This window comes from Siniperca chuatsi, linkage group LG11 (genome assembly GCF_020085105.1).
Source record: "Siniperca chuatsi isolate FFG_IHB_CAS linkage group LG11, ASM2008510v1, whole genome shotgun sequence".
NCBI classification, from domain to species: Eukaryota; Metazoa; Chordata; class Actinopteri; order Centrarchiformes; family Sinipercidae; genus Siniperca; species Siniperca chuatsi.
This window is the reverse complement of record NC_058052.1, coordinates 22,009-34,280: the sequence shown is the minus strand read 5'-3', so window position 1 is coordinate 34,280 and position 12,272 is coordinate 22,009. Positions and strand designations below refer to the sequence as shown.

General features: G+C 38.5%; 1 protein-coding gene across 4 annotated transcripts in view; it reads left to right on the top strand.

Moving 5' to 3' along the window:
• Positions 1 to 10,728, top strand: part of vps8 (VPS8 subunit of CORVET complex) — a 110,634-nt gene extending 99,906 nt beyond the window's left edge. For all 4 annotated transcript variants that reach the window (XM_044212998.1, XM_044212997.1, XM_044212999.1 and 1 more), the window contains 6 exons: positions 1,243 to 1,323; positions 1,699 to 1,868; positions 4,412 to 4,580; positions 6,748 to 6,801; positions 7,244 to 7,324; positions 9,669 to 10,728. In XM_044212998.1, the coding sequence (XP_044068933.1) occupies positions 1,243 to 1,323; positions 1,699 to 1,868; positions 4,412 to 4,580; positions 6,748 to 6,801; positions 7,244 to 7,324; positions 9,669 to 9,794 (681 nt within the window). In that variant the 3' untranslated portion in view covers positions 9,795 to 10,728. The remainder of the gene's footprint in view (positions 1 to 1,242; positions 1,324 to 1,698; positions 1,869 to 4,411; positions 4,581 to 6,747; positions 6,802 to 7,243; positions 7,325 to 9,668) is intronic.
• Positions 10,729 to 12,272: the final 1,544 nt, after the last annotated feature.

The following is a 12,272-nucleotide window of genomic DNA, read 5'->3' as shown; positions in this document are numbered from 1 at the left end:
TCCTTCAGTCCAGCCCGCTCTAGCCATTGGTAGGATTTAAGGTTCAAATCTGGGTCCAATATTGTTCTCCTTATATATGCTTCCCTTGGGTGATGCCATCCGCAGACATGGTATTTCTTTGTTCTTTCATTGTTATGCGGATGACACACAGTTGTACCTCCCTGTCAAGCCCACTGACCTCAGTACGCTGAGTTCTCTGCAGGACTGCCTGTCTGACATAAAAAACTGGATGTCGATACATTTTCTACAGCTCAACTAAAATAAAACTGAAATCCTTGTTATTGGGCCCCAACACATCACTAAACAAATACTGCCATCTACTGGTAACCTGTCACAACATATCAAGCCTGTTGCAAGAAATCTTGGTGTCCTGTTTGATAGCAATTTATGTTTTGAGCAACATATCACTAAGCTTGTCCAATCATGTTTTTATCACCTCAGAAATATTGCAAAAATCCGATCTATTTAAAATCTTAGTGATGCAGAAACTGTTGTACATGCTTTGATCTCCTCACGCCTTGATTATTGTAACAGTCTGTTCACTTGTCTTAATCAAAAAACTTTGACACGACTGCAGACTGTACAGAACTCAGCTGCTAGGCTTTAAACCAGGACCAAGAGGTACGAAAACATCACACTATTTTAGACCTTTTAGTCCCTTATGAACCTTCACGCAGTGATCTTCAGGCAAGGGTCTTCTGTCTGTTCCTGAGTCCAGGATGAAAACTAAGGGGGACAGAGCTTTTGCCATCAGGGCCCCGAGGCTCTGGAACGACATGCCCGAAGAAATTAGGTTGTCTGAGTCAGTGTCTTTGTTTAAATCTCTTCTCAAAACACATTTTTATTGGAAAGCATATCCTGAATTTTACCTGAGCTGTCTGTTTATTATATTGTTTTTATATATTTTATTTATTTTATAATTTATCATTCACTATGGTATTTTATTTCTCTCTTTGTGAAGCACTTTGTACTTTGTTTTGAAAAGTGCTCTATAAATAGTTTTATTATTATTATTATTATAAAAGGCTAAGTGAATAACAATAAAGAAGACCATCATCAAAGGCAAAAAAATGATTTCGATAAAGTGATGAATTTTTTTTACATAACTTTGAAGAAGATTAAGACCATTAATGTTGGACAGAAGGTCTGTAATGTGTGATTATTAAATTAATGATATTTCCATTTATACTGTACATTGTGTACTCATGAATGTGATGTTGTCTGCATACTTGTGTCTGTCAGGACCCAGTCTATGGGAAAGGAAAGCTGGCAGAGATCCAAGGCCTCATTCTAGGAATGCTGGACACTTTTAACTATGAACAGGTAAAGCACTGTGTGATTGTGTGTGTATGGGGGGGCAGCATCTGAACCACAATTGAAATCACAGGGCTGGAAGCTGCATCACTTCCTCACTGATTGACATGTTTTGTCAATACACAAATCGTAAACAACAACTCCATCTAAGCTATTAATATTTTCTGGTGCTATTAAAGGTTGGTTTATATTACCAGTCTGTAAACACAGCAGTAAACAGACGTGTATTTTTACTTTTGATCAATGAAGAAAAACACTGTTGTATATAATAATTAATAATATATCTATAATTCAAACTCTTTTATTCAATGTGTGAATATATTTGTAATTGACATGGTAAAAAAAAACGATTGGCTTTTAATAATGCTTTCTTTTCTGTTGTAGACTTTACTTGAAACAACCACCAGTCTGTTGAACCATGACCTCCACTGGTCCCTGGCTCACCTGCGCGCTGCTGTCACAAGGGGACTCCACCCACGACAGGACTACTGTAACATCTGCCTCCAGCAGTACAAGAGGAGGCAGGACTCAGCTGAGGAGATCATTGTGTTCAGGTAACACACTGGAGGTGCTTAACTCCTGGCCTGGGCAACATTTAATTGACAAATGGCTTCTGTTTTGATGGTTTTTGAAGGTTTGGCCAAAAGGTAGCTCAAAGCTGACAGACTCTTTGCATGCATGTATGTGGCTTTCTGTTCGTATCCGTCTTTTTATTTTAATTTTGATTAACAATTTTATTTACATCATATACAGTCAGTGGCCACAGGTACACCTGTAAACTAATGTAATCCAATACAACTGTTCGGCCATAAAGTCTACGTTTATGATGCCTTTATGTTTTGTTGTTTTTGACAGTCACAGAGGTGTTAAATCAATTATATGTTTTAGCATTGAGGTCATAGTTAGTAGTGGTGTTGCACTGAACTGCATTATATTCAGAGGTGTTTCTATTTATGGCCGTTATGGAATTTATGGCAGAACAGCTGTATTGAATTGCAATAGCCTTGTTACTAAAACCAAGAAATGTCAGTCCAACGGCCATTGCCATCTTGGCAGTCCCTGACTCCGGCTAATCCAAAAATGGGCAAGGAGGTGGAGCTGAGGCGGGCCGAATGAAGCCTGGTTGATGAAACCACCTAGTGTCAAGCCACCTGTGACAGCACCCACCTGTCACTCAAAGCGGCCAAGTCCTTAATTATGCGCAAGCCTTAATATAATTTAAACGGGTGAGTTATAAAAAAATTCACCCCCCTCAGAGTTGACATGAACGGGGAAATTAGCTATAGAGACCAAAACCGTTTTTTGTATCAGGCTTTGTACATGTTTATTTCTGCTGCAGTTGGGCTTTTTAACCTGGGGGTCTAAGGAGATTGACTTACTTTTGGAGCCTCAAGTGGCCAGTCGATGAACTGCAGTTTTTGGCACTTCATCGTTGGCTTCATTTTTTAGACCCGGAAGTTGCCGCTTGGATTTACTGTTGCACAATGTTTGGTGAGGTGCTGTAGTGCACAGAGTGTGATAGAGCATGTAGTCACTGCTAGATGGCAGTCAATTGTTTTTTTTATACAATGACACTAAAATGAAAAGTGTTGTCAATGCTTATTTTATATTATTTGTTAAAAATATGAATACACAAGAGTTAATTTGATACATTTTAGACAAGTACAAATGTCATCACTGAAGCAGCTACACTGTACATGAATGCCATTATTCTCCCTCATATTACTCTTTGACTTCACAGACATATTAAAAATTCATTAAGTTGTGTATTTAAAGACGCAATAAAGACCCAGAATGTAAATGGTTTTCATGCAAAAATCTTAAGTACTGTAAATATGTGTTGATTGTTGAGTGTTTGAGCTGGAAAAATGTCAATGGTGCTGCTTCCCTGCTGGTCTTCATCACAGCTCCACCAGCATTTAGTGCTGAATGAAAGCCTAATGAAAAAATGTAGGCTGGTCCACTTGTATTTCTTATTAAGGGGATTGAACTTGTATGTAGGAAAAAGTCTTTCCTCCTCCTTTAATCTTTAAGTCTGGTTTTGCTGGTAAAGTTTCTCATGTGGAAACCACTGCCATAGATGGAAGCAGTAATGCCTGCACACTGACTCCAAACCACATATTTAATTAAGTAGACAACTTTTGATCCAAGTCAGAAATCTTTCCATAGTTGACCATAACATACATTTATGTACGTTAATAGAAAATATGATGCCTATCCATGGGGATTTTCTGGTTTCGTATGTTTGGATTATATATATATTTTTGTAATGTTCAATATTTTAAAGGAAAGTTTAATATTTTGGAAAATATGCTTATTTGCAAGAAAGCAACTAAGCATATTACCCATGTTCCAATTTTAGATTGATACCACCCCTCATATCTGTACGCTGAAGCTACCACCAGCAGCTGGCTAACTTAGCACTGGAAACGGGGAAACAGCTAGCCTTGCTCTGTCTAAAGATACAAAATCGAAGTGTAAAGACAACAAATTGCTGATTGTGTGCTAGACTATTTTTTGGGGGGGACCAGTAACTTCCTGGAGTCTCCACTGGTTGCCGGGCAACTTCATGTAGCTTGTATACGACTTGATTTGTTATTGATTTTGAGATGTTTATCACCCTGGGAAGGTTGGACAGTTAATCATACCTGTCATCATAGCCTACCAGCCTTTTGGCATATGGGTGCACCTACATGTGATATGTGTATAATTATTCTCCTGGAACTGGAAACCACTGTCAGTCAAATAGTGTGATTTGTGAATTTCTTTTCTAAAATTAACCTGACCAGCTTCTGAAGGTCCTGTGTGTCATTATATTAATATTTCCTGCTGCCTATTGTTCATTGATATTTGTGACTAGTCCCATTGTGTTTCTTTGATGTCTACTCAATGTTACTGTTACTGCAATGTTAGTATTTCCTTAAACATTTTAGAACTTTTTTTTTTCATTTTTATGTCTTTTATGTAATCACCTGTCTGGGGACAACACTTAAAAATGGGCCTCTGGCAAAATATATTCCTGGTAAATACATTACATATTATGAAAAAGCATGACATATTTACAGGTGCTAACATGTGTGTGTCTGTGTCTTATCAGCTGTGGCCACCTGTACCACTTCCAGTGCCTGCAGCAGAAGGACTGTGGATGGGGCTCTGCTTCAGTGCTGCAACAGCGGTGGAGCTGCTACAAGTGTTCCTCCAGCCAAAGAGGAAGGGGTGGGCCTTCCACCGAACCAAAAAGAGGCCGCAGCGCGTCCCTGGCACAGGTAGGTGTGTGTGTGTGTGTGTGTGTGTGTGTGTGTGTGTGTTTGTGCTTGCAAAAAAAAAAGATCCGGAGAGGCATGAGGGAATTAATATACCTTGAAGAAATAACAGTTTGGTACTTTGGTATCTAACTATAAAGGAAGGAAACTCTGTATATATGTCCTTCGATTTTCTTGACAACCGTTCATCTGATCGACTTCACACTTGGTGAATGTCTTGCTGAGGACCCGAGGGGTTGCAGTGTCGAATTTAGTGCAATTTGAACAGGCGACACGTTTAATATTAAATAAACTTTGAATAAACAAGGGATCCGAGACGCTCAGCACTGTGCAGCAGTGGGGCGGGGCTTCAGGAGATCAGAGCTGTACAGCAAGTCAAGAAAAAGTAAGTAGACAGAAAAAACATGCACTATTATTAATAAATGAAGAAAGAAAAAGACAAGGAGCTTTTGCATACTAATACAAAAACTATATGAGCGAGAGATTGGGGGTGAGCCAGGGGAGCAAAGACTGGATCAGGGAGGTCTGTTGATTGCTCTTTGTAGAGGATTTAGGCGAGGGTGTCCCTACCATAGGTCGCACCCAGTCCCTTCGGAAGGTGCTGGTCTGTGGAGGGGGCTGTCTCCTGTACCACCTAGAATAGCCCTCAGACCCTTAAGAGGGGGCCTATTCGCTGTAGATTTCAATGCCTTTTTGGATGTATTGCATTTACATTTGCCTATATGTCCCTTTATCTCAGCGCCAGTAACAATCATCATCATAATGATAATAGTGGTGAAGGTAGAATACCAAAATATTTACATCTCTTAAATTCTAACATAAATATGAAATTGAAAAATAAAAATTGTTTAATGTGATTAAAACAGTCAAATCAGTCTGATCATCCAATTAGTTGGAATTGTCTGAAGGCAGCGTGACACATGTTGATAGATTGATAGGTAGATCCAGTTTGAGAAGTGCCGTGCCAGACGCAGTCCCATTATGCATGGCCGTCCACAATGTTTACCTGATAAAGTCACATGCAAGGGACACCAGGCTGCTACACAATAACCATACATGACTCAGTATTCTGCCTGTTTAGATGGGAGACACAGGTTTACTGGGGCTTATGGGTCCCCATTACAGCGTTTTTGGCAAAAGCGGTGATTCATGTTTTCTTCTTGAAATGCATAATGAGGCATTTTAAGAAAAATGTAGCTGCTCTTTCACATCAATTATGATGTGCTATAATCAGTTACTGTATGACGTGAAACAGCAAAATTATGACTGAAACAGTGTTGGATTGATGTACTAATTATATTGTAGCCTTCAACACAGTCAACAACTGTGTGTAGCAGTTATTATGTACTTTATGATTATTATTACTATGTTGCAAAGTCAAACCAGCAACATTAGCAGAATGACATGATCAGACTCTCAATACATCCACAAACATAATCACAGCTCTAAAGCCACCATCTGTCAATATGATTTTCAATGTTAATTTTTGGAGTCATTGTTGCCGTGTTCCACCATAATTGTCTCAGTTGTTTCACAGCTATGAGACCAGTGATGGAGTGGGCTGAGAGGATAATGCTTCATTACCACACCCTCTGATCTGTATTCCACTTGTCCCAGCTTTTTTGCACATAGAGCTGCTGCACCTACATGGGGCGGCTGTGGCTCAGGAGGCAGAGCGGGTTGTCCACTGATCACAGGGTTGGCGGTCCCCAGCTCCTCCTGTCCACATGTCGAAGTGTCCTTGGGCAAGACACTGACTGGTCAGGCCTGCACCTTGCATGGTAGCTTGCTACCATCGGTGTGCGAGTGTATTAATGAGGGGCAAAAATTATAAATGCAACCATTTACCATTTATGTACATGGACCAAAAAAGCAACTGGAGATGCCCACACAGTTTGTTTACACAAGACTTAGTGCCTGGGCCCTTAGTCTCATAGTTTACCTGCATTTTGCAGGCTTTCCCATGAGGTGGCATGAAGTGTGGTTACATGAAGGGACCTCAGGCCACAGCAGCTGTAAAAGGCCTGTTGTAACATGTGTGACATCAGAAGCTTTTTATGCCAGTTGGATTGTGTTACTATTACTAATACTGCTTTTAATCAAAGCACAGAGAATGTCTTACAGTAGCGAACAATCCTGACACAGCCCTCTCCTCCTCTCTCTGTCTCAGACTCGTGTTACATCAGTGCATCATGATGCAGGAGCAGAGGCTAACGGGAAGAAGGTAAGGCTTTATCAGATGAACAGCTGGTGGCCCGTCATCTTTGGCTCTGCTAGAGATTAGTATACTGAAATGTTTTTTTCAGTCAGACTTTTACTCTTCAAAGCAAGTGGAATTATCCTTAAAGATTTGCATTTGCAAAGATGAAACATGGCTAGCCACAGTACATTTACAGTGATAGCAATATTCTAATCTGGTTATTGTGGGTCATTATACCACATATGACTCTAATCATTCAAAACAGTGCTGCTGCATTGTATTTCTGATTTTGTCCACCCCTTAAAAATAATCAAGCATGAGGCACAAGGAGACCCTATTGCCATCTATAACTAAAACTTTTTCTACTGGTTGTATTACAGCTGCTCTCAAACTGCATTAGTTTGTATGAAATGTATAACAGCTTAATATTCCACTCCTTTTCTTCTGGTTCTCTATTGTGGTCCAGGTGTTTGTTGAGGCAACGTTGGACCTTCAGCAGGAACAGTCCTGGGATCAGCTACGCTGTTTATACCGAGGACCATCCAGGGTATGGACACTGTGTCTGACTCTGGCAGCTGAAGAACCTCCCCGTTAACATTACTTGACAACACACAAATGGCCAAACACATCAAAGAAATGCTATATCTTTAATTTTTCTTTTACAATATTTTTTTAATGCTTTTCAGCACACATACATACACACACACACACACACACACACACACACATACACTGTCTCTTAGAGTGTGTCATGTGCTGTGCACTACGTACAGAAAATGTTCAGTCGAAGGAAAATAAATAAGAATTATAAAAATGGAAAAAATATACAGTATCTACATAATTTTGAAAAAAAGAAAATAAATATCCCTCTTTATAAACCAAAATGCCAAAATTTAATTACTGCAATCTATCATTCCATTTTACAATATGTACTGTATATTAGATATTCCAAATCAGAATCAGCTTTATTGCCAAGTCAGTTTACACATACAAGGGATTTGCTTTGGTATTTTGGTGATAAAACAATAAACATAGTAAGTAGAAAATATAAAGAAACAAAGCAAAGTACTGCAGGTCAAGAAGTAAAAATATAAAATTGAAAATAAGATATGAACAAATATAAAAAATTATAAAGAATAAGTACAGTGTGACTTATTTAAATGACAGTTTGTGCAGGGATGTGCCAAATATTTACATGGGAATGTGCAAAAATTTAAAGTATGAGTACACTGTAGTGTAAGGTGGGGTATGAGAGTCAGTGTCAGTGGGGGTCCCGGGCCTTGTTGATGAGGTCAGCTGCAGACAGAAAGAAAGGGAGTGAAGGTAGGTTGCAGCCAGTCACCTTCTCTGCGGAGCGAATGATACGCTGCAGTCTGCCCTTGTCCTTGGCAGTGGCAGCTGAGTACCAGATGGTGATGGAGGTGAGGATGGACTCGATGATGGCGGTGTAGAAGTGCACCATCATTGTCTTTGGCAGGTTAAATTTCTTCAGCTGCTGCAGGAAGTAATAATAAAATTAAGTAATGTAATAAAACAGTTGTAACACTATATATTAAGGTACACATATTCACCATTAACTAGTTGCTTATTAGCATGCATATTAGCTCATATTAGCTCTTTATTAGCCATTATAAAGCCCATATTAACTCCTTTAAGTTAGACTGTATTGTTCTCCAGATGTCAACAAAGCCCGAACTCATCACATGTATCTGCTAATGCCCTGGCTCTTTTTGAAGGGGCCCCAGATTCCACAGATAATCTATCAGTGACTGGGTTCAGGTGACTTTTAAAATCATCACCTACAATAGAGCATCCAGTTTCCAGTTCAGCAAACTCCAAAAATAATTTTGTAATAAAGTCAGTAGGGTGGGTTGGTGGGGCATATATATTACAAACTGAAATGTATTTCCCCTATAGTAGGTCCTGAAGGGCTCATGTAGTGACAGATCATGCAAATTAGCTTAGACTATAGACGCTGCATTTATGCATGTATCATTGGTTCACTTGTCCTTATACAAATAAACGTTAGATAAAATTGTAATTTATCGTCTTATTGTTTAATGTCTTTAACACAAGAGTTTAAAGGGTATGTCTTGTTAATCAGGATACATATCCCTTTACTGTTTAAGGTATAGTTTGAAAAGAAAGTCTCACTGACCCAGTCCCACTTAAGTTTAAGATGTTCTTGATCCTTCAGATGGGTTTCCTGCAGGAGTGCAATTTCCACCCCTTCCTTCTTGAGAGAGGTGATGATCTTTTGATAAATGCCCCATACATTCCCAGTCCAGAGCTTTATACTGGGAATACTCATAATTCCATTAAATACACTCTAACATACAAAGTTTTTGCTACTCATCACTGTCATACATACAGTATACCATTATACCAAACCATTATTCACCCTGTCTTTGGATATCATAAATAATACACAAATGGGACTGAGCACATAATGAACATGTAACAGTGGCCATATTTTGAACAGAATGATTTACAAACACTATTACTGGGTCTTTTGCAAACCATACTAAGACCTTTAAACAACAGAGAGTAAGTTCACCCCCTTTCCTAATGCTAAATGCAAGCATACTTCGTCCTTAGCTGCCACAGTAAACTGAAGTAGAAGTGACTGAAATTATATGGAGACTATCTCCCCACCACTCATAAAGAACCATAATAATATAAATCTAATAAAAGAGGAAAACAAGAAAAACTAGAGAGTCAGCAAATGCTGAGGCTTGTTCTGAAGAATTGAATGTGTTACTCTTGAGCACTTACACAGGTACGTGTGTGTGTGTGTGTGTGTGTGTGTGTGTGTGTGCTTGGAAGGGAAACAAATAAAGGTGATGTATCACCTCTCCTAATTGTTCTGTTTTTTTCTCTCTTTCTTCTAGTTGTCCATCCTTACAGAACTCTCCCACTGCCATAGCAATGAGAAGACAGGGCTTCTAATCCCTGCCCAACCAGGAACAGAGAATTTCCAACTTAAACTCTCTCCTCCACCTCTGTTGGAAGAGTAGCATCATGACTGGTTGAAGATAGATTTATCCTTTATTTGTAAAGACTTGAGTGAAGTGGGATTGGTTAAAGACAGGACATTATGCTTTCGTCTGATTTTCTGCATTCTCCTAACTACATCAGTTTGGATTGTAATGTTCCACTGTTTTTTGTTGTTGAGACATCTGATATTGTATAACTTCTTTCAAAATGTTTATTTCAAAACAAATGGTTTAATATTGATAATTTTGAGTCACTCTGATAGGTCTACTGAGTAGCTTTAATTTCCCCATAGTTTAAGTACTACAGCTAGCTGAACCATCTTGCTTTGGTTTGCATGTTGGTGCTGGGATGTCAAAAGAAACTGCAAAGACAGTTGAAACATTTATTTTGGAAAGGGAAATGATACTGAATGTTTGTTTACAAACAGTAAAAAGATGCAAGATACGTTCGCCTCTCTTATTTCAGCAGATTAAAGCTAGGGTAGATAATGTATTTCAGAAGCATCTTTTGTTATATTTGTTGAAATTCTCTTAACATCCCGACAGCAATCAATGAATCAAATGCTCCGGGGGAAAAAAAGAAAATAATCCACATCTGTGGCTGTCGCAGGCCTGTAATAAGCCCATCCAATCATTAGATTTGGCTCAAATGAAATGATTAGCTGGCCTACCTGCCTGTCTACCTGCATGCACTCTGCCCATGGACTCATTGTGCATGAAAATGTGTTTTAGGGGAGGGGCTTTGGAGGGAAGCCTGAAGGGAGGGGGTGGGATTTTTTCGGTTGGATACTTTCAAAATCTAGCTTTCTTGCTAGTTTCTCCAACGATACCTACCCTAGCTTTAATATGAAACACTGATCATAACTTCTTTAATGTGAAAAGTTATAGCTTGATGAAATCACAATGGGCTTGTCAGCTTCTAATTGACAGTAATAAATTACCTTTGTTAACTGAATTCAACATCTCAAGAGTTGTTTTCTGTGTGAAAAATCTCCCATCATGTTGGAATGTACTTTGTTTTAGTGGAATCAAACTTCAGGTTTGACTCATTGCAGAACGGAAGATCATTTGATAAATGATGAGTCCTTTTCAGGCTCTTTTTTTCAAACCAATCATTAGGAGAAAAGTCAACTTCTAAGAAAATTAATCTCACAATAAGTACGTTAGGGACTTTACAGAAATGATTTGGGGTAGTGGGGAGGTCAAAAAACAGGGAGGTTTATGTAATTTTTCTCAAGGAAGGGTAGTCAGACATTTTTTGGAAGAGCAGAAAAGGTTCTTTAATCTTTATTTCAGCCTTACCTTGTGGTTTTAATTAAAAAAACAAAAAAAATCATATGATGGCTTTAGTGTATGCAGTGGGTCATAAGGGTGCACTTTGCCATATGCAGAGAACAACAATCCTGTCACGAACAAATCACTGCATCAGGGTTGCCAAAAGAGTTTTACCTTTTGCTTGATGTTAGTGGTGCATGTAGCAGAATTTTAAAACTTGTGATTGGATATTTCTTACTGAAATGCACCTTGGGAATTGTAGTTAATTGTTCTCCTTCAGTTTGTATGTCCACAGCTTGTACCTCTGACTTTTTATCAAAGAACCAGATATTTTGGATCATCTACCGTTGCTCAGCAACTGCCTCCCCAGGACTTTTTTTATTATTTATTTTTAGAAGAATTTAGGGCATGGGGGGGGCAGATTTTAATACTCCATGGAGTCTGATGTGAAATGTGTGCATTGACTTGATATGTGGATCAACTTTGAAAAAATACTATACCTTTCTGGTCGTAAATTCTTCCTGTTTGCTAATAGCTCTCATCCTGGGGCACCTAAGAGTCAGTTCTACAAGTGAAGATGCATCTGTCACTTCACTGAAGGCCCACGATATAAACAAGACTACCAGTCTACAGCCACGCTAGTGGCTCTGTGAGGCTTTCTGAAGCGACAACTTTTTGTTTTGTTTTGTAGAAATTGTACAACAATAGGCCTATGGCAAGTGATACATCATCAGTAGTAGGCTCTTTAGAAAACGGAGCACACAAAGTAAACAGAATTATAACCTAATAAGACAGAAAAAAAAGGCATTATTAATGTTCATTTGTATAGCACTTATCAAAACCAGGGTTACAAAGTGCTTTACACATAAAAGACAATAATAAAATAATGTATGAATAAACAGGCAGGCATAGGGAATAAAACTTAAACGCAATGGATGATTAAAAACCATAAATAAAAAAACCAAGGATAAAGTGCAGTGCAAGACTTGATAGCAGCATCAAGAATAAGTAGTATAATGTAACTCAATAGTTAAGAATTAAAATCAACCTAAAAATTGTAAGAAAGAAATATAGGAAGGTAGGAAGATTTGTGTATTCTATTAAATTAATGTGTTGCTTAGATGTATTCTTATATAACAATTTTAGCCTCATTCTTTGAGCTGCAACCCGAGCCATGTGAAACAGACTTTGGAGCAAATTAAAGATAAATATAAAAACATAATT